This window comes from Trichomonas vaginalis, chromosome VI (genome assembly GCF_026262505.1).
Source record: "Trichomonas vaginalis G3 chromosome VI, whole genome shotgun sequence".
Classification (NCBI taxonomy): Eukaryota; Parabasalia; order Trichomonadida; family Trichomonadidae; genus Trichomonas; species Trichomonas vaginalis.
Window position 1 is genome coordinate 12,705,780 of NC_067208.1, and position 23,021 is coordinate 12,728,800.

General features: G+C 36.2%; 16 protein-coding genes and 4 pseudogenes across 20 annotated transcripts, besides 3 other annotated features; 9 read left to right on the forward strand and 11 right to left on the reverse strand.

Annotated features, from left to right (window-relative positions):
* Positions 1-20,349: part of a mobile genetic element that runs on past the window's edge.
* On the reverse strand, positions 210-1,167 carry TVAGG3_0854290 (annotated as a pseudogene). Its single transcript has one exon. A coding segment is annotated over exon 1 (958 nt).
* Positions 1,185-1,586, forward strand: TVAGG3_0854300 (uncharacterized protein; the record flags this gene model as incomplete). The annotated part of the gene is made up of 1 exon (XM_051249394.1): positions 1,185-1,586. The coding sequence occupies one exon, from the start codon at positions 1,185-1,187 to the stop codon at positions 1,584-1,586; it is 402 nt and encodes a 133-aa protein (XP_051084869.1).
* TVAGG3_0854310 (phage tail repeat-like family) lies at positions 1,778-2,362 on the forward strand (the record flags this gene model as incomplete). The annotated part of the gene is made up of 1 exon (XM_051249395.1): positions 1,778-2,362. One exon carries the CDS (start codon positions 1,778-1,780, stop codon positions 2,360-2,362), a length of 585 nt encoding a protein of 194 aa, XP_051084870.1.
* On the forward strand, positions 2,409-3,151 carry TVAGG3_0854320 (uncharacterized protein; the record flags this gene model as incomplete). Its single annotated transcript, XM_051249396.1, has 1 exon — positions 2,409-3,151. A coding segment is annotated over one exon (743 nt), but the record flags the coding sequence as incomplete, so codon positions are not given.
* On the forward strand, positions 3,856-3,954 carry TVAGG3_0854330 (uncharacterized protein; the record flags this gene model as incomplete). The annotated part of the gene is made up of 1 exon (XM_051249397.1): positions 3,856-3,954. A coding segment is annotated over one exon (99 nt), but the record flags the coding sequence as incomplete, so codon positions are not given.
* On the forward strand, positions 4,687-4,950 carry TVAGG3_0854340 (uncharacterized protein; the record flags this gene model as incomplete). The annotated part of the gene is made up of 1 exon (XM_051249398.1): positions 4,687-4,950. The coding sequence occupies one exon, from the start codon at positions 4,687-4,689 to the stop codon at positions 4,948-4,950; it is 264 nt and encodes an 87-aa protein (XP_051084873.1).
* TVAGG3_0854350 (uncharacterized protein) lies at positions 5,253-5,699 on the reverse strand (the record flags this gene model as incomplete). Its single annotated transcript, XM_001297124.2, has 1 exon — positions 5,253-5,699. A coding segment is annotated over one exon (447 nt), but the record flags the coding sequence as incomplete, so codon positions are not given.
* TVAGG3_0854360 (uncharacterized protein) lies at positions 6,340-6,636 on the reverse strand (the record flags this gene model as incomplete). The annotated part of the gene is made up of 1 exon (XM_051249399.1): positions 6,340-6,636. The coding sequence occupies one exon, from the start codon at positions 6,634-6,636 to the stop codon at positions 6,340-6,342; it is 297 nt and encodes a 98-aa protein (XP_051084874.1).
* On the forward strand, positions 7,387-7,959 carry TVAGG3_0854370 (uncharacterized protein; the record flags this gene model as incomplete). The annotated part of the gene is made up of 1 exon (XM_001297125.1): positions 7,387-7,959. One exon carries the CDS (start codon positions 7,387-7,389, stop codon positions 7,957-7,959), a length of 573 nt encoding a protein of 190 aa, XP_001297126.1.
* On the reverse strand, positions 7,988-8,188 carry TVAGG3_0854380 (uncharacterized protein; the record flags this gene model as incomplete). The annotated part of the gene is made up of 1 exon (XM_051249400.1): positions 7,988-8,188. The coding sequence occupies one exon, from the start codon at positions 8,186-8,188 to the stop codon at positions 7,988-7,990; it is 201 nt and encodes a 66-aa protein (XP_051084875.1).
* TVAGG3_0854390 (organellar and viral DNA polymerase type B) lies at positions 9,128-9,520 on the forward strand (the record flags this gene model as incomplete). Its single annotated transcript, XM_051249401.1, has 1 exon — positions 9,128-9,520. One exon carries the CDS (start codon positions 9,128-9,130, stop codon positions 9,518-9,520), a length of 393 nt encoding a protein of 130 aa, XP_051084876.1.
* On the reverse strand, positions 9,913-10,296 carry TVAGG3_0854400 (protein of unknown function, DUF4106 family; the record flags this gene model as incomplete). The annotated part of the gene is made up of 1 exon (XM_051249402.1): positions 9,913-10,296. A coding segment is annotated over one exon (384 nt), but the record flags the coding sequence as incomplete, so codon positions are not given.
* On the forward strand, positions 10,879-11,286 carry TVAGG3_0854410 (uncharacterized protein; the record flags this gene model as incomplete). The annotated part of the gene is made up of 1 exon (XM_051249403.1): positions 10,879-11,286. A coding segment is annotated over one exon (408 nt), but the record flags the coding sequence as incomplete, so codon positions are not given.
* On the reverse strand, positions 11,303-11,692 carry TVAGG3_0854420 (protein of unknown function, DUF4108 family; the record flags this gene model as incomplete). Its single annotated transcript, XM_051249404.1, has 1 exon — positions 11,303-11,692. One exon carries the CDS (start codon positions 11,690-11,692, stop codon positions 11,303-11,305), a length of 390 nt encoding a protein of 129 aa, XP_051084879.1.
* Positions 11,759-12,549, reverse strand: TVAGG3_0854430 (annotated as a pseudogene). Its single transcript has one exon. A coding segment is annotated over exon 1 (791 nt).
* TVAGG3_0854440 (uncharacterized protein) lies at positions 13,024-13,821 on the reverse strand (the record flags this gene model as incomplete). The annotated part of the gene is made up of 1 exon (XM_051249405.1): positions 13,024-13,821. One exon carries the CDS (start codon positions 13,819-13,821, stop codon positions 13,024-13,026), a length of 798 nt encoding a protein of 265 aa, XP_051084880.1.
* Positions 13,828-14,364, reverse strand: TVAGG3_0854450 (protein of unknown function, DUF4106 family; the record flags this gene model as incomplete). The annotated part of the gene is made up of 1 exon (XM_051249406.1): positions 13,828-14,364. The coding sequence occupies one exon, from the start codon at positions 14,362-14,364 to the stop codon at positions 13,828-13,830; it is 537 nt and encodes a 178-aa protein (XP_051084881.1).
* On the reverse strand, positions 16,379-17,164 carry TVAGG3_0854460 (annotated as a pseudogene). The gene has a single exon. A coding segment is annotated over exon 1 (786 nt).
* Positions 18,299-19,272, reverse strand: TVAGG3_0854470 (protein of unknown function, DUF4106 family; the record flags this gene model as incomplete). Its single annotated transcript, XM_051249407.1, has 1 exon — positions 18,299-19,272. A coding segment is annotated over one exon (974 nt), but the record flags the coding sequence as incomplete, so codon positions are not given.
* A 282-nt stretch (positions 20,350-20,631) lies between the features above and the next one.
* TVAGG3_0854480 lies at positions 20,632-21,232 on the forward strand (annotated as a pseudogene). The gene has a single exon. A coding segment is annotated over exon 1 (601 nt).
* An 824-nt stretch (positions 21,233-22,056) lies between these two features.
* Positions 22,057-22,269: a mobile genetic element.
* Positions 22,270-22,494: 225 nt separating this feature from the next.
* Positions 22,495-22,641: a mobile genetic element.
* Positions 22,642-23,021: the final 380 nt, after the last annotated feature.

The window sequence follows — 23,021 nt, forward strand, 5'->3', positions numbered from 1 at the left end:
AAGCATAGATATTGGGATTGGTCAGGAATGACAAAAGGTAAAGGATATGATGTTAAAGACGACGTTAAGTTTGCTATAAATTGTTACTGGAGTGACACTCAGGGAGAAGGAAACCATACACATTTCGTTTCAGGATATACGCAAACAACGGGACAAAGTAAAGAATACATGCCACCTTACATGACAGTTTACGCATGGTATAGAATTGCTTAGTCGTCATTTTCAACTTCTTTAGCATATTCGTCAGGAGTTGTCTTATATTTGTTAGGAACTGTCTTTGAAAGTATACCACCTTGAACTTTGACAAGTTTGAAACGAGGTCTGACAATAGTAGTTTTATCTTCTGCTTGCAGTGTGTACATTTTGCCATGTTTGCCTAAAACTTCATAATATTCTCTTGTATACTTTCTTCTATTTTTACGAACACGAATGTGAGTACCTGTCGGGTTCCCATTGTTGTCATAGTCAATAGTATTTTCATATGGGTCGCGTTTAGGTATTTCTATTTTTACTTTGTCACCTTTCTTAAGTTTGAAGCCTGGCATTCTTTCTTGTTTGTCTCTTTGACTAAATTGTTAAATATAAAGTCTTTCTCTAAGTCGGGGTTGTTTTTCATTTCTTCGGGGAGTGGTTTCCCAAACCTTTTTGTTTACGGCTATTGTAAATATTTAAAACTTGTCTCATCTTTGCCATGGAGAAGTGTCTATACTTGTCGTCATATGACATTTCATCTACCTCACCACCTTGTGGTTGGTTTAAGTCTCTTAAGATTTTTATACAACTGTCAATGACACCAAGAGCAGAATGGTTTTGGTCGACAATGAAATATTGGTTTACATTTTTTGAACGCAGATAGTTTTTAATATCATCTGATTTGAAAGAACTTTCACAGTCAGATGTCAGTTTTGTTGGATGGTATTTGTCAACGAATATTGTCAAAGCAGTTTTCACATCTAAAATATTTTTGGACTGTAATGGTATGGCTTCACAGTATCTTGTGTTTTGACCGACAAATATTAGCCAGTATGGTGGTCCATCTTCTCTATACCTCGGAATGTTTTCCAAGATATCCATAAACCAAGCATTTGGTGTTGAACTAAAGATTTTTATCATGAGTGCTTTCTTTGTTGCCTTAGAAACATAGGGGTCCTTGTTTGGATTCGTCATTTTTTAACCCATAAGAAATGGGTTTATTTGGCGCATTAGCAGGAGTTGCATCCAGATTTTTGCCCGCAGTGGGAACACTAGCCAGAGGTGCATTTGGAATTGGAAGGAAGATTTTGAGTACATTAGGTATACTGAAAGAGAAAGCACAGCCTATTATACAAACTGTACAGAAAGGTTGGGATGTAGCACGAGATGCAGCAAATCTTATTCCAAATCCTGAAACAAGAGGAAAAGTTCAAGGATGGATGGACAATGTAGGAAGACAAGCAGGAAACTATTATAACAAAGCAAATGACTACTATAACCAAGCAGGACACTATATGGACCAAGGTGAAAGATTCTTTAACAGAGGATATAACCATGCACAACAATGGGTAAACAATAACCAACCTCAACCGCCTCAAACGTGGGGAATGTAAAGTTTTTTACTGAGATGAAATGAACAATACAGCATTGAGACAAATGGGTTCAAGATGGATTTGTCGGCTTCCAGCAGTTAAACTACGTGTTTGTCAAGTTCTTCCTATACCTCAGGAAGTTTTAGACCGACTTAAAAAACCTAAACAACCAGTTGAAAACAAACCAAACTAAAATTTTTTACTGAGATGAAATGACCGAAGAAGTTGAAACGGTAGATTTGACACCACAAACAAAAAGTTCAGAACCATTGTCAAAACCTGTCAAAGAACTTACAGATGAAGAGAAAAATTCAATAATAGAAAGTGCCAGGTCTGGAAATACAAACCCTAACTATAAAGTCACTTTTCATAGAAATGGAACGGCTAGTATCTCAAAAAAGAAACAGACTCTCACAAATAAAATATTGAAGTCTGAAGGAGCTTTCGAGACAACAGATGGAAAAGTTTACTTCACTGACCAACAGTTCATTATAGAACATCTCATTGACTTAGAGTCGAAATATTCTAAACTTTACAACAAACACAAAAAGTTGAAAGGAAAACAAAAACAAATGGCATATGATATTTACGAAGATACTAACGACACAACCATACCTGCAAGTGAGGTAAAGTCAGAGGAACCAAAAAGTGACGAAAAACAGATAGAAGAAGAGAAACCAAAAACTGAAGATAAACCAAAACCAAAGTTTAGTTTCCAAACTAAACCAAGTCAACCTTCATTAGCTGGTATGGGTTGGCGTCAAAGACTTATGGCAGCAGGTGGTTATGTAAAGTAAAGAAAAAAAATATTTTTTTATTTTTATAAAAATGCCCCCATATAGAATGGATAGAAAATCTGCTAGAATAAAAGCAGAGTTGCAAAGATATGGTTGGAGAGTTTCGAAGAATTTTAAATATAGGAAGGGAAGACCCATAAAAGTCTATGACAAATTGTCTGGTCTTCGCTACGAAATGGACTTAGAAACAGCACGTGCAAATTATCCAAACAGACTAGAGAGGTTAGAAGAAGAACGTCTTATGGACATGCCTTTCGATGTTAGTGAACCTCAAGTTGAAGGACACGACGGCTTTGCCAGATTCTACTGGAAACATGACGAACAATTGCATCCTTTGAGAAGGAAAAAAGGAAAAGGTGAAGACGCACATGCTCCCATGGAAAGAACAAGATATGCATATGAAAAGTATCGTGAAGTTAGAAGTCAAATTACATCTGGTCGAACCTTTACAGTAAACTTTGACGAAGGAAAGAACAAAGAAGGCTTCATGGGAGTACTTGCTGCCATACAAGACGGAAATAAGAAAGGATACAATCTCAGACTAACCGTAACAGATTTAGATGGTCACATTTACTATGCGCATGGCAATGAACAAACAGCCGCACAACTTCTTGACGCTTTCAAGACTACAAAGAGAGAACAAATGGTTGACTCCGACTCAGACATTTTGAATGCGATTGAAGGGATTGCAAGCGTGAAGTTCGAATGGTACCAACCCAACCCTCAAGCAGTCAGACAACATGCTGGGTATTTCCCGTTCATAAACAAGTCTGACATTAACTTAACCAGGTATGGAATTTACAATTCAATTGAAACAATTGTCAATGAACCTTGTATTCTTACATGTCTCAGGAACTCTGGTCTTGTTTCAGAAGAGAAAATGAAGTATCTTGAGTCATGTGTGAAGACAAGGTACATGCTCAGAGGTCAATTGGCTAAAATTGCACCGTTGGCAAATGTGAATATCCGAGTCAACATTCCGACTGAGAAAGGTTCTTCACATGACGACTATGTTGTTGACAAAGACTTACCATGGTTGAAGATTGTAATTGTCCACAACCACTTCATGTTGAACGAAAGTCTTACAAACCCATTGTTCGGAAAAGGCAAGTGCAACATTGTCAGAGCTGTTAACATTCTTTTCGAGAAAGGTTTGTTGGAACCAATTCCAGATGACAAGCTGACAAAAGTACCAAAAGACGAAACAAACTTTTCACTGTTAGCAAGACCAAAAGTTGTTCCAGACAAAGTTCTAGTACAAAAGAAGTACACAGTTCCAAAAGGAGTTGGATTGTTCGGATACCAACCTGAACCAGAAGAACTTCCAATGAGGTTGCAAGAACTTCAAGATGCTATAAACAAACTCCCATTGAGACATCCAATTGACGTCAAATTGTATTGGAGAGCATCTGAGTTAGGTCAGAAGGTTTTATATGAAACAGGTTGCTTCGACGATGTTTATGAGATAACAGGAGAAGTTTCTCAGAAGATAAGAGACTCGCTTGAATTTCCACAAACTGGACCGATTGGTTGCGACAAGTTTGACTCATATGAAAAGATATACTATGTCGACCTTAACGCTGCGTACATGAGGTTTGTCCAATATATTCCAACTGGAATTCCAAACGAAGATGGTGAGTTCCCGGGAAGGAACTATACAGTTGGAAAAGTCATACAACAACTGTATGATATTAGGAAAGCTTCAAACCCCAAACTTGCAATGACACTCAAATTGCTTATGAATTCGACATGGGGATATTCCATTAAGAAACCTCAAGAGATGAAGAGTAAACATTATGAGAAGGTCGACAACTTTGTTGAAAGGTTTTCTCCTTTTGTTTTGAAGTACGAATTCACTCAAGGTCAAAGTGGCTTAGTAACCACATTAAAACCTATTGTCGAACATTGGTCTTACCCTCAGTTCGCAAAGGCAGTCCTTGACAACTACAACAAATTCTTCTCGGAAGTTAAATCCAAAGTGAAGGTATACTATGAGAACATCGATGCGCTCATGACGAACGAAGAAGGCTATAACAAACTCATTGAAATGGGCATGGTCGGTGAAAAGATGGGTCAATTCAAATTGGACAAAATTTTCACCGAAGTTCATGTAATATCGAAAAGGAAGTACTGGGGTGTTAAAGAAGATGGTGAAATAGTTAAACATTGCATGAAATAAAAAATTTTTATTCGAATTTGAATCGGACAGGTCGAGTTACACCATTCTTGGTCTCAAACTCATATATAACCTGTTTGTTTGTATTTTCGTCGACTATGGCACGAGACACAAACATTGACCAAACGGACAAAAAGTGTCATTTCAGATGGTCACGCAGCCAATCGCATTCGAGCACTTCGAAGAAGCCTTACGTTCCAAGGGAGAGGGTGTCTGGTGCAAGGCAGAGGTCATGAAACTCTACGAGCAGTACATCCTCAATGCCTGGGAGGACAAATCGTCCTTGGATTGGCAATTCTACCAACTCCTCTGGGACGACCTCCTAGGCAACTGGGATGACGAAAGAGTCCAATTCAGGGGTCAGGAACTACTTGTCCAAATTCTCATTAATTTAAGCTACTTAACTAAATAAACACCTAAATTTACTCGGGGTTTCCCCCTAAAATAAAATTTTTTTACTCTTAGAACCACTCGAGGTTCTCCTTACGGTTGTTGAGCTTGTCACCGTCAATGTGTCTGACCTTCGTCTTCTTGCCTGGATTTGGAACCCATTGAATTGCGACAAGCCCATGGAGATTGAACCGCGATTCCGAAGGTTAAGGTTCAAGTGTCCCAAGTTGTTGAGGACTGGGGTAAGAACCTTGCCTGCTCCCATTTTGTATGGGTAGGGTTGGAAATTTCATAACTGTCATCGGCAACAAGGGTTGCCCAAACTTCCTTTTCTTCGTGTTTCTCTTCTTCTTCCTCTTCTTCTTCGTGTTTCTCTTCTTCTTCTTGTTTCTCTTCTTCCTCGAAAATTCCTTCTTCAATTTGGTACTCACGAATTACGGTGTTGGAGGTTCTGTCCTTTCCGAGTACCTTCCAGATGGCGTCTATCTCTTCGAAGAAACGGTAGATGAGTCTGGCAAGGTCTCGGTTCTCTCTCGCGTAAATGCGCAAGGTTTCCGTCAAATCATTCAGGCATTTCTCATTGGAAGCTTGGTTCATGAGGACATCGGCTTTGAGCTTGGTCATCTCTTCCATAAGACTACTTTGGAGAGTCTTAACGGTGTTTGTCAGATGAGCTTTCAAATTCAAAATTTGAATTTGAACTGGGCGCTTGTCTGGCAACATTGAAAGGACATCTGCCATTGTGTTCGGCTTCGGTGCTTGTTCGGACATCGAAAAAATGAAGTGGTTTGAGAATGACGGTTTTACTTCAAAAAGCTTGTTATGACGGTTAAGTCATACAACAAGTTTAAAATAATATCTTGTTCTTCTTCTGAACGTTTGTTGTCTCTTCCGATAAAAGTTTCGAACATGAGAACCAAAAAACGTTTTTTGAGATTGCGGAAGAGTTCAGGCAAACGTTCATATTCTGGATATGTTGGGAGCAGTTCGAAACATCTGAGCTGACTTTCGGACAAAATTGGGACAATGTCAGAAAATTCATCTTTGGTCGGACTGCTTGAAGGTAAGTCCCTTACATGTAAGTAGCTCTGGTAAAGTCTTCTCATTTCTGCTAACTTTTGGAGTATAGCTTCGTAGTTTAGAAGTTTTAATTTTAAATGTCTTATTCCACTCTTGACATCTAAACGGTAACTATCCATGAGGTCAAGAGTAGCTTTGGTAGCTTTAAGTGGAGCTATCTGTTCCTTGACTTCTGCAATTTTGGTTGCAATTGTGATTTGAGCTCCTTCAAGTTCGCCGTCTATGTCGTTCTCAACGCCTTCAACCATGGCTTGAAACTCTTCATCGGTCCATTGAGATTGGTGTGGGACGAATTTAACTTGCTTCATTCAAAAAATGAAAAAAAATGTTTTTACTCAAAGCGTGCCATGTATATGGCTATAAGAAACTTACCAGAAGGCTTCTTCTTCACATGAGACTCTGGTAACTTGAGTGTTGGTGTTGGAGTTCTTGGGGGAGGTGGCTCTGAAATTTCAAATCTCTCTCGAGCGCAACAACAGATGTCAGAATAACATTCCCCACTGTCCTTCTTGCCACCATAAACTGTGTATTGACCAAACTTGCATTTACAGGAAGACCGGTCAATACAAGGTTCACAGTTGAAATAGTTGTACACAAACCTGTTGAGTACGAGTGTGAGTAAAAACATAAAAAAAGTGAAGTGAAAATGAGATGTTTAAAGAACTGGCTGAATGTCGCCTTCACAGGTTATGTAGAACGGCTGACCCGAGAAGTGAAGGAGACCCTTGAGAATTTGGCTCATTCTTGGGAAAGGGTTCTCTCTGGTTGGAAGTTGTATCCAAGGACGCTTTGCAAAGAACTTGAGAAGAGCTTCTTTCTTTGCTTGCTTTATGTCGTCGTAGGCTGTCCCGTCTGGTATTTGAATTGGAATTCCAGTCGAAGTCTCGAGATTCAAGGCAGCCCTTCCCGTTATCCAACAGTTAACAAGCTTGCCTTTTACATTCTGCCTGAGGAAGTCTTTAACAAGCTCGTTAATTTCAATTAGGTAAATTGCCTCGTCGGTAGGTTCGACCTCGACCATTGCTACTGTCAGTAAAAGTACTGCTATTGTCAGAAAAAGTACTGCTACTGACAGTAAAAGTACTGCTACTGACAGTAAAAGTACTGCTACTGACAGTAAAAGTACTGCTACTGACAGTAAAAGTACTGCTACTGACAGTAAAAGTACTGCTAGGAGCAGAAAAAAGGAAAATTTGAGAGGGTTTTCGACGATAAAGTACTGCTACTGTCAAAAAAAGTACTGCTACTGTCAGAAAAAGTACTGCTACTGTCAGAAAAAGTACTGCTACTGTCAGTAAAAGTACTGCTACTGTCAGTAGCAGTACTGCTAGTAGCAGAGATTTTTATCGTTGTGGTCCGACGGTTAAGCCACAGACGAATGTCCGACGTCCCACCAACCGAGTCCATTCCCAAACCAGAGGAACCGAAAGCACCAGCCCCTGCACCTCAGTTCCAGCAAGTCCCTCCACCAAATTACTACCAATTTCCACCTCAAGGTTACTACCAATTTCCACTACAAGGCTTCCCGAACTACCCTCCTCAGCCTATGCCTTACTTCCCCAACCCTTGGATGTTCCAGCAAGCTCCACCCCAGCAATTCCAATCTCAGTCCAAGAGAGACCAAGAGTTCGAAGAAGGTCTGAACCGCTTACGCAAAGATTATGCCACAGCCCCTATGGAAGACGACAGGCTTTCAGTCTCTTCCCTCAAATCGACCGATTCGACTCGTACCACAGATTCGGTTCGTGACCGTGAAGACTACCTCAAGCAGTCTGAGAGACTCTTCATCCTACAATCATTTACAACTGGAGCTCTCAAGAACATGCGCAATTACGAAGGTCAGACACCAGCTGGAGACCGCAAAACAGACGTACTCGCAAGAGCCGTCCAGCTCGTCAAAACAAAGACCGAGATAGTCGACTTCATTCTTGCAGCTTGCCCATACAAGTAAAAAAATAAACAATTACGAGTTAAACTTTTTATTCTTTCTTTTCTGAGTTGTTTAGAGCTGGTTTCTCTTGTAGGAACCTTTCGTACTCTTCCATGGTCATGTAATTGCGAATTTGGTACGCAATTCCAGGTTCGTTGTTTTTGAACCTTACGTATGTAACGCTTCCATCCTCCTCAGGGAAGTAAGCTGCTAACATCTGACCAAGTTTTCTCGGTGACTCGGAGCTCATAAAAATGTCACTTTTTAAACGTTAAGTTTTTAGTCTTATTTTACCCTTTGTTTACCCTTTGTTTGTCAAGGTAGTATTGGAGTGCAATTTCTCCAAATTCTCTGTGTCGGAGTTCTTCAGCATTTTCCAAGGTGTACCTGGAGAACTCAAAGAAGTTGTCAAGAAGATACTGCCATGCTGCTCTTCTGAGTTCGTCGGTATTTTGGAAGTGTTGCACCTTCGAGTCTTCTGACATGAAAAAAAATGACACTTTTTCAGCAAAAATATATTTTAGGTGAAGAGGTGAAATCTCACCTCTTTTCTCACCTGTTTTTTCACCTCATGAATTTTCCCGAAATAAAAAATAAAACTAACTTTATTTTTTTATTTTTTTTATTTTGTATAAAAGATATGATTTCAACAATCGGCACAACAACAGTTCAAACAACTACAGCACCAAACTCGTTAGTCATGAATCCAACATCTATGTTGGTAGAGATGAAAAACTTCATTCCTTCTTCATATACTTTCGAAACAAAAATCCAGAAGATAAAGCAGGAATTGTTAACAAGTAATTTAGACTGTACCGCACAGGATGAAACAAATGAACAGTATCTTTATGAAATGCAGGACATTATTGACCATTTACCCAAATTGCCTGAAATTCAGCAGCAAAAACTCACTATTCCCGAATTTGACGAAATTGAAGTGAAACCAACTGACTCAGTAGAAATAAAGAAGTTCATACGAAAGGTAAACTATGAATTCCTTGGTTTTCATTGCAACCATAAGGTTATGGACAAAGATTGCGACATGTTATATAAGAACATCTCTGACCTTTACAAATCTGAAGAATTTAAGACCTACGACAACTTTGTTTCATTAGTTGCAAAATGTGTATGGGAAATAAGAGATAAAGATAGTAGGGGTAAGGTATGGAATGAACAGATAAGACCCGCTATGTTTGAGATGAAGAGAGCAATTGACGCCTTGGTTGTTTTAGCAGGTAAGGTTTCAGAATATAACGCAAAAATGAATCCGCAATGTTCTAAATGTAAAGCAGCAATGAGGAAATATAACTACTCCGTCAAAGAGATAGAACGTATGCGAAACGACTATGCAGACTTAAAGAAAGAAGCAGAAAAACCAGCAGAAAATAAAATGGATATGTTAGCATTTCTGAACAAAAACTATCCAACAGCAGAAGATTTCCTATTATCTGACGTCAAGAAGAAGTATAAAGAAACTTTCGGTATCGTTAAAACATTCGATGTACTGACAGAAGAAATAGAAGCTACAAAACTGTTTAGGATTTCAAATATACATCGTACAATTCATGTAAAACGCTTATAAAATAACAGGTGAGAAAAGAGGTGAAAAAACAGGTGAAATCTCACCTCTTCACCTAAACATTATTTTTTGCTGAATTCTGAGTAAAATGACCAAATTTCATTATATAACTGTTATGAGTGACGAAGAGAACTTTGACACTTCGTAAAAAAAATCCCTGAAATCATATCTTTTATACAAAATTCAAGAGGTGAAAAAAGAGGTGAAAAAACAGGTGAAATCTCACCTCTTCACCGAAACATTATTTTTGCTGAAAATGACCAAATTTCATGAATTTCCTCATATGCTTGCTACCCTCGAAAAAACTGAGAGAAGAGATTCCGTATGAAAATCGTGAAAAATAACAGAGTATTTTGACAACTTCAAACAAGTAGGGTAAATGAACCGTTTATTTTTCAAGCTTGACTTTTTACAATTTGAACTTTGTTTGCGTAGATATGAATTCTGAAAGAAGTATGAGGGTCTTGTATGACTTTGTACTTCTCCCATAGTTCATGTCTGTCAAACTTACCTGCCATGGACTCTTTCATAAGTTCCATGAAATCGTCTTCGGACAATCCGGGGAAAAGTACAATGTCAGTAAGTATTCTCTTTACATCCTTACTTAAACTCTTGGCTGTCTGTACACAAATGACAACTGAGATGTTGAAGTGTCTGAGCTTCTTAAGAATTCGACACATGTCTTGTTCTCTGTTCTTTAACAAAGGATGAGAAGCAAAGTCATCTAAGATAAGAAGACATCTATGAGGGTAAGTCTTCCAATCGTAAGATTGCAATTTCTTCGAAATGTATTCTATCTCTTTCTGTTTGTTTCTGAAGTGTTTCTTCTCTAATATTCTCTGCATTTCCTCATTAGGGTCTTTAAACTTCGAATTTATATACTCATTTATAGCATTATACTTCAAAACTCTTCTTTGGTACTTCTTTATCCAATCTAACAACTCAGTATCCTTTATACATACTAACTTAGACTTTTTTATAATATCTTTGAACGAATTTACGGTTTGGTCAAATTGACCAGAAGTACTACAAATGACTACTAACTCATAGAATGGGTTCTTCTCATCTAGTTCTTGTTGTTGTGCAGCCATTTTAAGATAAGTGAAAGTCTTACCCGACCCAGGTGGTGCGATTAGACCTGTTATACCATTCTGAGCAAATAAGAACTTTTCATGTATGGGTTTTATCTGAGCATTTTCTAACTTCCTCTTGTTCTTGTTTAAAACATTCTCAAATTTTTTGTCAATGTCAGCAAACTTTTTTTCTAACATATTTTTAGAAAAATTAAAATTTTTATCTTTTAGAAAATGTCTAGTGATTTCGCTATCTATATTCGAGACAAGCTTTTTGACTCTAAAACTTCTGTCGACCATAAAATCTTACATAGTGTAAACAAGAAAGGTGAATTTGTTCTAAAGTTCTGTTTCTGGGAATATGACAAGAACCATAAAACATTAAGCAGAGCAGTCTTAAAATTTGTCAATGACAGACTTGTTGACAGAGATGACGCCGATTGGAAAGATGAAGTCCAACAAAAGTTCTTAGAATGCAAAGAAGGCACATGCGCTGTTCTTGAAGATGAAATAGAAAACAGAATAGAAGAGCTATTAAAGGACAAAGAACTTTTACATAAATATGGTTGCGCCAAATTTGACATAACTCCACCAGAAAAGAAGAAGAAGAGAGAAAAGAAAGAAAAGAAAGAAAAGAAAGTAGAAGAGAAGAAAGAACCTGAACCAGTTCCAGAGAAGGGGAGATATGACATGTAAAAATAAAATTTTATTTTTAGAACATTTCTGGGTCAATGTCAATGTTCTCTTCCTCTTTAGGAGCAAACACTGGCTTAGACTCTAAAATCTTTTTACCCAATTTACCTTGAACTTCAACTATCTTAGACTCATAATATTCATAGTCGTCTGCTTTCTTTGGTTCATAAGGTATAACAAGTTTGTATGCTTTACCTTCTTCGAGTTTTGAGAACTTTCTGTCAAAATTTTCTTTGACTGTCAACATACCTTCTATGTCTAAGTCTTCAAATTTCGCACCATTTTTAGTCACAATAGCAAACTTAACTGGTTCGATGTTCCAAACTTTGTCAAATGTAGACTTTTCAAAATGGTAGAAGTAAACATTCAAATATATGAATGGGTCTAGTTCTTCTTTAAGTCCTGACATATATTTGTTGACTGAAATATATTTCGTCATCTTTTCTATCGGATAAAAAAATATTTTTTTTAAAATTTACTCATAAAAATTTTTCTTTGTATATACGCCGTTCTGAACATCTAAAAGATTTTTGACATTTGCCAAGAATGTTCGTTTAGACGCTGCCATATAACCATACTCTTGACAATACTGTTTATATGAATCGTACAATGACCTTTCATCTAAACACTCAAAGTTAGTCTCATCTATGAACAGTTCATAAACACTCTTGTTTGCTTCTAACAATGTTTGTCTTTCTTCGGTATGTGGAATTTGTCTTGGATTGAACTTTGAAATATCTAATGTCATGAAATATGAGAACAAGTGGTTGTAAAAGTCAGATGTCAAAGTTTCTGCTAAGTCGTCAAAATATTCTGTATCTTGCATATGAGAATCTGACGTTCTGACAACTACATATCTTCTGTCAGAACTTTCTAACTTCATCGGAACAACATTGTTTGAAACCATAATGAAGTTTGCAACATTTTCACAAACTCTTTGGTCTTTATACTTTCTTTCAACAACTCCAACTTTGTCTGTTATAAGACTCTTCAAAGCATCTGAGTTCAAAACTTTTGTTGTATCTATACTTTGAAGTTCATTGCAAACTATAAGTTTCATATTCTCTATTGAGGAGTTAAACTTGCCACAGATGTTTTCTAAGTTTGTCATATTCGGATTCGAATAACCTTCTAACAGTTTGCATAAGATATCTGTAAAGAATGTGTTCTTACCAGTTCCTTGTTTTCCAATTATAATGAGAGCAGTTTCATTTTTAGCACTTGGATGTTGTAAGATGTTTGCAAACCAACATAAGATATACTCATAGACTCTTTCGTTTCCATTGCATATAATTTCTTTGACATGGTCTAACCAAGCTTCTATAATATTTTCTTTCCATTCTACTTGTTCGTATTTATATCCAGTGAAGATAGAATAGAAGTTTGGAGAAGGTGTATAGAACTTTTATACCTCGAACTGAAAAATCTTCTAACTTTGACAATAAGATATCCCAAGCATCTAACATCTTCATTCCAACTTGTACAACTTTTATTTTCTTAAGTTTCTGTCTACATTCTTGTTCTGAAACTATTGTCGCTTTAGGTTTGTTAAAGACAACATCCCATTCTTTCATGACATAACATTCTGGGGCAGAGTCGACATAAATGACTAAACGTTTCAAATTCTCGACTGCTTTGTTATAGTCTCGAAATGGACACATATTTCTGAATGCTTGGAAGTCATAAAAATCTGAAACATCTATTCTGTACATTTTTATAAAAATAAAAAAAATATTTTTTTTATTCTTGACTTTGTTGTTGCATTTGTTGCATTTGTTGTTCTTGAGCTATTTGTTGTTGAAGTTGTTCTTGTAATACAATACTTTCACCGGTTGCATCTTCCAATTCGAAACTTTCTGCCGTCATTGACAAATACATAGGACATAAAAGTTTTACAGGAACAAAGTTTGCGTCAACTAATGTCAACGTTATACTTGCCAAAGTGTTTGAGTTCACTAAGGTTGAAAATTCTGCATTCGAATGAACAATAGGCAAACCAGCAGAGAAAGTATTGTTTATACGCATAAGTATCTTTTGGTCATAATAGTTTCTGTCGACATTCGAATAACACTTTGAACCTAAGTTTGAAACAATATATAAGATTGGTGTGCTTAATGTCAATGGAATAGACATTCCTTGTATGACACCTTTTCCTGTTATAGGAAACTGTTGGTAGTAAAAACCAGAAATAAGTTTTGTATTATAGCTCATATCGTTTATAGTAAACTCAGTCGGACATCCAAACATAATGAAACCTGCTCTAGTTGCAGCACATGTTACATCCGTCCTTAAAGTATTAAATAAGTCAACAAAACCTGTTGGTGGTATATCTGAGTAAGTATCTTCAAAGAAGTATTTTTTACCATTCACAACAACAAAGTCTTCTGGTGTCAAAAGAGCAAAACAGGCTTTAGTCGTCATCGTGTTTAAGGTCAGTTTACAATATCGTCCTTGAGGACTTTGTAAGTTTGTTGTTATAGAATTATATGACTCAGGGTTTTTAGTCGTAATAGTATAAACCACTATGTCTTCTGCCATTTTTACTTAGCAAGTAAATTTTAATGAAATGTTGTGGTCGTCAAATATTTTTATGACGTCTGGGAAACTATATTTTAAGTTCAACGTTTCACCTCCTTTCATAACGTATATCTTGTCAATGACATTATATGAAACACCACAGCAACTAATGTCGGGTTCTATTTCTTTGATGTTTATATCATCTGCCTCTGTCAAAAGTTTCAATAGTTCTTTCAAAATTTCATGAGGTGCGATGACATATGAGTTCATTTTTACAGGGTTGTGTTCGACCAAGTTTAACATTATACTTAAAGCTTGACAAATCTTCTCCTGAGTTTGAAGTTTGTCTTTCAGTTGTTGGTAGTCATTTCGAATATCTGCAACAGAACTTAAGTCTCTGCTAACTTCAGGGTATGTTGGTTGTTCTTTTACAGGAACTATTGTTATACCATCTTCGTCTTCGTATGGTTTCCCCACTTCAACATCTCTTTCTTTGACATTGACAACAACACTTTGACTGTTTGTTTGAGTTGGTGAATTTAACTTCACATCTGCCACCGCCATTAAACCTTTTGAAACACTTACGCTTCTATTTTTCGGAAATGACATTTTACTTAGAATAAAAAGATGGACGTATTTGAGTATCTCTTCGAATTGAAGCAGAACAAAGTTTACACACACAAACAATACAAATACATTGACAGAATAGTTCTTTATACAAACAATGGTAAATGTTATAGAATAGCAATATTTGCTGAACCAAAATATTTCCATAAAGCAAAGAAAGTTGGTATAACCGAGATGGTGAAAGTTCTTGACGTTGACAAAAATATAACTTCAAAACTGACCGATATTTCTAAAGGTAAGTTTATAATACAATTTTATGTCAAAACTGGCGTACTGTCAATATTTGACGGAGAGAAGTCAGTTCAAGAACAACTTACTGACCTGCTGCCAAAATCTGCTCGATGGAAGCTGTCGTTATGCCAATCTGAGGAGCCCCAGCAGGTTTCATCGAACGAATCTTCAAAAGAGCATCTTCCGTGAAAAGTGCTATTGGTTTTGTAAACTTCTTTGCTTTCAATTCATCTGGACCGTCTCTGTCACCAGTATATTGTATTTGTACAGTACCAACAGTTGAAATACCACCCATAAAGTCTTCTGAGTCAGCAAATGGAATGCCAAGCCAAAAGTTTGAACGGTCTCCATTTGTATATTGAGTTTTTTGACCTCCTGTATGAGTCCATACTTTCACATATGGCATAATAGAACTTTGCATTTCAGGGTTAATGGTTGTTGTGAAGTTGTTGTTAAAGTTCATAGCATCTAATGTCAAGTTGTATGACCTCATATCCTCAACTGTAGAATATTCTTCTCTTGGATAATATTTGCCATCTATGTTTATATGATATTTAATACCGGGTTGTAGAAACAAGAATAGTCATTTATAGTTCGTCTGAACAGTACAAACATAGTATCTGCATGTTTCATTGCAGTTGTTAAAGCAATATCTGTTCTTGCACCTGGGTCAGCACTTTGGTTTCCAACTTCACCTGCAAAGTCTTTGACAGATATTTGGTGTATAGGGAACATAAGTGGAACTGCAATATATTTGGCAGCTAAAGCATTTGAAATATCTGGGTCCAACATATAAACGGCAAGTCTGCTTTCTATTCTCTTGCATTCAAATTTTTCGCATGTGAACTTAACTGGGTCCCAAGCAGTTCCAGCAGCATTGAAATAATAGTTTACTTCAGTGTTGAAGTTTGAGAAACCAAAGTCTAAGTCAACTTTGTCTTTTGCAAAAGTCACAGAACTTGGCTCCACCAGTTCCAGCTACAGTAAGAGTGAATGGGTCTTGTGTTGGTGCAATGACTAAGTTATTTTTGCTTGGAGTAAGTTCGATAGAAATTTTTCCTGCCCAGTTTGGCAAGTATCTTAAAAACCTGAAGATGAGGAAAGATGACAAAGGAACTCTAAGTTTCAGTTTTACTTTAGTGGCAGCAGTTCCATCTGAACCAGAAAGGTTAACATAAACTCCTGGAACGTTAGGGTCAAGTCTTCTTATTTTCTCAATAGTTGCATACTGGTCTGTTTGTTCTCTAGCTTGTGGTTGTACTGAGTTTCTCAAAGCGAACCATTCATAGTTTGCCCATGTTACTGTTTGAACTAAGTCAGAGTTAGAATATATCTTATATCCCATGAAAAACTTCTGGAGCATATTGGTATCCGACATAGAAAATTCCATTGCAACCTTTCTTGTCAGACAACTTGGCAGAAGGTTTTATTTCAATGTCTTGTTCCACGTATAAGAATGAGTTGTCAATAGAAATAATGTGAAACCTGTCGCATGCAATATCTACTGTTGTTGAAGAACCTTCACCAAACTCACCTACGTTTCCATAAGAAACAGCAGTTGTATATTCGTAAGTTCCAGGAACTATTTCTGACCTTCTAATGGCATTGTCGCATTCGTTATACCATTCGGAAACATTTCCGTTCATGGCATCCAAAACTGTTGGCGTTATATTCTGAGCGGCGTACATTTCATATGGGTAAAAATATAGAATAGTTGGGTTTATGTGTCATAATAGAACCCACGTGGACCAAGCTTTACTTTCTTCCTGACTGAGTTTTGTTGCATCTTTGCCTCATGTTCACCTAGTATGTTGTAAATTTTCCATGTCCTTTTTGCCTTTGGGCTCTGGTCGCCCATCTCAGGTAACCTATATCCTAGAAAGATTTTGTCATAGTTTGTATTTGAGTCTTCGCGTATTGTTTGCATGACTCTTTCCTGAGTTTCCGGTTCAAGCTCTTCAAATATAGCTTGTCCATATGGAATATGCTCGTTTCCAAATATATGTTTTTGTAGCCATTCTGGTTTTCTTTCCATGTTTACCAACTATATCTTTTGTGAATGGGAAAGCTTTTACCCAATCTTTCAGTCTTGCGTCGTTTATTTCTGTAGTTGGTTTTTATTTTGTCAAGGAACATGTTTTTCAATACTAACATTTCATTTGGTACTGTCCATTTGAGTTTACTTAAATATTCATCCCTTCTCGGTTCATTGTCTGCAAAGTAAGTTTTTATGACATTTTGTAAACTTTCGTTTGCAAGGTCATGTACAATAGGTTCTCTTCCTTCTCTATCCCTAACTTTCTTTCTAAACCTCTTCACCAAATATACCATCTTTATGGTTCTGTGTAGTTCTTTGAGATAAATGTTCTAGAACGTCAGGTGTTATATTTCCATCAGCCATGTTCATTTCATACTGGTCCAAAATATCTGCATGTTTCATATCTTTCAATGGCATTAAAGCCGCGCTGAAAATACCAGCTATATCTGGTTCACCATTGACTTCCATTGCGTCTACAACTTCTTGGAATTGTGGTTGTAAGTTTATGAACCACCTATCCGGATTAGCTTTATGACCCCATCTCATTGTAGTTCCATCGTCTGCAGAAACAAAAGTAGGTTTGTTTCCATCTTGGTTAGTTCTGAATGAACTTTAAACAATGTTTCATTTCTATATGTTTTCTTGAAATTTAACCTTTTATTTTCACCGAGTTCATCCGAAGATTGAACGTTAAATGCTCGTAAGTAAAAAGGGTTGTTGTATTTGTGTACATTTTTTTTCAGTTCTTCCATTCTATGCTGGATATTTTCATCTGATGTTGGAGTCTTTGTATGTCGGCAAACATTTTTCGATATTCTTCTACTATGTCAGCCGAATTTTTTTTAGACTCTTGGAAATATTCCATATTCTCCGCATACTCTTGTTGAGGTCAAGATTTTTCGCTGTTCCAAATCTTCATCTAGTTCTGTGAAGTTAGTTTCCAAAGGAAGGACTTGTTCGTTTCCTTCAGGCCTCTTCTAGCTGTTGTTGCTGAACTATTTCTTCCATGTCTGGTTGTATCTGAACTTCTTCCTGTGGAGTTTCTTGTACCTCATTGCTGGCATTTCATATATTCCGAGACCGTTTTCAACAATTTCCCTATCTACGTCATCCGCATTCATAAGCTTTTGTTCTTTCGTTCCGTCTCTATTTTTTACGCGTTTCATGACGAAAGTTGAATTGTCATTTAGCTCTGACATCAAATATCTCGGAGTAAATTCATCCATGTCATTTGGATGATATGCTATTAAATCATATCCCTTAGCGAGCTTGTATTTTCCAGGTTTGAGATTATATCCGTTTTGGTGCTGAGCCATAAAGCTAAATAGGTTCGGTTCAGTATTTCCATCCTTGAACTTTCCAATAGCTTCTTTATATCTGCACTAAAGTCAACAGTATCTGGGAAACCACACTCTTCTTTAAGCATTTTAAGAATTCTTGGTTCCTTGTTCTCTACTTCTTTTATGTCCTTGCTCTGTTTGTGGTTGTTGTTGTGCAGGTTTTGAACTGGTTGCTGTGCTGGTGTTGTGTTGTTGTTGTGCTGGTTGTGGAGGTGGTTTTGTTGCTGGTTGTTGTGCATGCCTGTGTCTGTGTCCATGTGACGATGTAAATGTTCTAGGTAGTCCTGGTGCAGGTGCTTCTCTTGGAGGGTTTGGTGGTATATAAGTTCCACCAGCTGGCACATATGTTCCATCTGCAGCGTAATGTCCTACCTGACTTTTCGTTTTTAAGAAAGCATTTACTAGGTCTGTTTTGGTCTGTTGTAACTCTTTTTCTTGACTTTTCACAACAGTTGCTCTAACGGCGTCATAGGCACTTTGAACTGCCTGTCTCGTTGCTGCATCTGTTATTTTCGTCATATTTTGTGCTACTTCTTTTAACTCTTTGTCGAAACCTTCAGACTTCAGTTTCTTTCCAGATGAGAAGTCGTTCACTTGTTTCACCTTACTATGAAGAGCTTCGAAGGCGTTCTTAAAGTCAGCATTTGTTAAAGCTTCATTTGAACTGTCTTCATCCGCTTGTATTTTTGTCCTTATTGACCCTATAAGTTGGGCTGCTTTAGCGTTGGCTTGGGCATCTAACCAGTCATTGTTAGCTTTTATATATTCTGCGCTTTTCATTGCCTTTTGCATGGCTGCGTCGTTATTTTTACTTTCTTGTGCTAAGTTTTCATACTGTACGGTTTGGTTTTGCAACTGTAAAAGTTTTTCTGCCTTTACATTTGCTTCAACTTCTTTTTTATACTCATCGCTATCCATATATGTCTTCAGGGCTTTTTGTTTTATCTCTTCATCTTTCAGTATTTTATATTGAGTAGTATGGTTTTTCAAATTTATGACATCTTGTTCCATTTTTGCTACTTCTGCTGCTTTTTCTGACACTTTTTTCGCATATTCCTCTGTACTTAGTTCTTTCAGTTGTTCTTCTTTCTTCTTTTTCTCTACGTTTAACTCATTGAGTTTCTTTGTGTGTCTGTCATATTCTAGTTTCTTTTCGTTTTCACTTATTTGCTTCTGTATGTCTATGTTTGACTTTTTGACATCTGTTATTTGATTTTTGAGTGAACTCAAATTCATTTGACTTTGAGGGTTATAGCTGTTCCGTCTGCAGCTCCACCATAGCCTGCCATTTTCGCTAAAAGTGCCGCTCTTAAACCTCCACTCTGTGCACCAACAACTCGGTTTAAAAGCATAGGATTGCTTGACATTTGTTGCAACATAGTGGGGTCATTCATCATTTGTTGTTGCAACTGTTGTTGTGGTGTCAGTTTTACTATTGGATGTTTCAATGCTCTCTTCCTCTTACGTATATTCTTACGTAGCTTACGTGGCATTTTAAGTGAAGTTAAAAAGCGGTTTTTGACAGATGTTTATATGACACTTTTTGTTCAGCACAAAAAACTACTCGGTCAAAGTGTTGTCAGTTTTGTAAAATAACCGTCCTATCTCATTCTATAAGGGGGAAAGTCTTCTCAAAGTATACTTCCTTGGAACGCCTGTAACTTTTCCTGTAGCGACGATAGACCCTTACTTGTCCGGACAAAGTTATACTATTTTGAGTGCTCTACAAAAAAGTCAACGGCGACGACTCTCAAAAACCGTTGTGTAAAAAGTTTTACCGTTGGACAAAAAAGTATATATAGAAAACAAAAAACGTTTATAGTTCATTCAATATTTGAGATGGAACGGTTTGCCAACGGAACTTTAAATAAAATAAAAAAATAGAGGGGTTACCGTTGACGAAAACGGTTTTTATTCAATATCATTTTCCAAAACTTCGTCAGTTCATTTTTGTCTAATGGAAGACCACAGTAGTAGCATGACTGACAATTCTTTACAAAAGCTCTTTAAAGGTCAAACACTTATATCTCATACTTTACTAGTATGTCCAAAGAGGTTACACAGGTTTCAGTCCAATCAGACTCCAATCAGACACAAATTGAAGCTCAAATTCAACCAAAAGAAACTGCCGAAGTCGAACAAACTACAGAAGCTCAAGTTGTTTCAGTCCAATCAGACTCCAATCAGACACAAATTGAAGCTCAAATTCAACCAAAAGAAACTGCCGAAGTCGAACAAACTACAGAAGCTCAAGTTGTTTCAGTCCAATCAGACTCCAATCAGACACAAATTGAAGCTCAAATTCAACCAAAAGAAACTGCCGAAGTCGAACAAACTACAGAAGCTCAAGTTGTTTCAGTCCAATCAGACTCCAATCAGACACAAATTGAAGCTCAAATTCAACCAAAAACTTACACTCCTACAGAACCAGAAGGTGTCTTCTCATTCTCAACAACAGAAGCAAGATATAGAAGACTCATTGCAGATTATCCAAACAATTTGTCCTTAACAGACAACAATGACTATGATAGATATTTCAAAAGTATAATAAAACCAGTCGAAACATTAGAAAACAAAGTTCAAAACCCGACAGTAATGGTTGACTTTTTCTTGTCGAATTTGCCTTATGTTTCAACTATGATATCTCTTCAAGCAATTGACGAATTCATTTTGCTGTGAACCAAACTTAAGAGAACAGTTATATGAAACACTCAAAGACTTTCGTCCTTATCCTTTAACTTACAATTGGAAAGAAGATGAAAACAAACACGGTTCTTTCTCCTGGAATCTTTCCATTGTTGCTCCAGCTGGTGTAGCTGCACATCCATTCGAAATATATCCAAAATTGCATTACGAAAACAATATGCATATTATAACAACAGCCGCTTTAGATATTATTGAACGGATACCAGATGGAGAAGAAGTTTCAATAATATCTGTTCAAGCAAACCGAGTTGCAATGCCACTTACAGTATGCAAATTCACTCACTCAAGCAGACAATTCTATCAAAATCTTGAGTTCGTTTTTACTGGCACAGCCAAAATGCTTCTCAAAAAACCAGAACAAACCAAAATAACCATCTTCTTATCTGGTTATTGTGAAGATGAAGACAATTCGGACGAAGAAGAAGAAGAGGAGGAAACAAGCGAAGACTCAGACGATATCCAGTTCATTTCCATCCATAAAAAACATTAAAGCAAACATTTCAGAATAAAAATTTTAATTTTAATCTAAACAAAAATTTCTTATGGGCTAGAAGGCACGAAGTGCCTGGAAGCCCCAATTCCTTTTTTTTTTTTTTTTTTTTTTTTTTTGTTTCCTCATCGAAAAGTCATAACGCATAAAGTCGATGTTTCCTTAGTACAAAAAGTGACATATGACGCTTAACTCTTTATTCCAGATAATGACCATATTTATGGGATTAAAAAGTTTAGGAAGCTTCTCCCCATTTTATTCTGCTTATAAATCATATTGTCTTGTAATATTTGATAAAATTATCACTGAATTCTTAATTAGTTTTTTTAAAAATATCAATTTTGATTTATTGGACTTGAAAATATTTATTTATATTATAAATCATATTATCATTTAGTGTTTATCAAAATTATGGTTCTTCGTTTTGTAGCTATATTTTGAATGACAATAGAAAAAAAAATACTAGAAACTAAATATGTATTTAATTTTATAAGTAAAAATTCACATAATGATAATATATTTGTGAAGTTTATTTGAAGAAACGATTTTTATTAATTCAATTTTCATTATAGCATTATTTAGGTGAAGTGCTCTCAAATTGTGAGCCAGACAAATGTTTAATGGCTGCAATAAAGGAACATAGCTCAGGTGCGTTTGCATTGAATATTTATCGTTTTGATTTCACAAAACAGCGTTGCGTTTAATCAAAAATTTGATTAACTTAATAAATTTAAAGATTAAGCGATCTCATTTTAACACAATCGGTAAATTCAATACGTCTCTGAAACAAAGCCATAATTTCTCGTAGTATAAAATATTTGATAAAATTTTATCGCTTACAGAGGTGGAATTAAAGGGTGAGAGATATATAGATAGACTATATATCTCTCACCCTTTAATTCCCTATACAAAGTTCGAAAACTTGGGTGCAATCAGATCTGATTGCACCCAAGTTTTCGAACTTCATGTAAAGAATTGCTTGCTATGATGTACTGATCATGAATCAGTACATCATAGCAAGCAATTCTTCATCTTAAATATATTTTTCTTAATCAATACATAACTTGTTCGCAATTTGGTTTTAGACGCTATATTTTAATCTAATTTCGATTTTTTATAAAATCGCGTACTTCTAATAAAACGCGATTTCAAAAACAATCGCGATTTTTTTCTGTTCGCAATTTTTCAGAAGTTCGCGATTTTATAAAAAATCGAAATTTTTCTTTGCGATCGAGATTTAAAAATTCGGTTGCGATTTTGCCTATTATATTTTATTAAAATGTGACTTTTAATAGTAAGTGAATAAAATAAATCAGGAATTGGGAAAGAAATAAGGTTAATTAAAAATAATGAAAATTACAAGTTTAAGGTTAATGAAAAGTGACAATGGGCGAGTTTGTCCCCCACTCAATTCTTCAAATAATTTTTTATTATTAGCATAATAGTCATTAAATTCTTCAACAGATGAAAAAATTTTATTTCAGTAATTGGTTTAACAACGTTTATTTTTTGTTGAACATTTTCACTTTCATTTATTTCTTCCTCCTCTGTTTCATTTATTTTTAAAGTCGGTTTCATTTATCATTAAATAAAAATTAGAATATAAGTGATGAAATATATTTTTTAATTAATATTAAATCAGAAATGGCGGCAGGATTCTTTAAAAAATTATGGGATGGAATTAAGAAAGCTGCGGGTTGGGTTCATAAAAAGATTATTAAACCCATTGCAAACTTTTTGGCACCAGTAGCGAAAACGGCAGGAACTATCATAGGTGGAGTATTAGGTA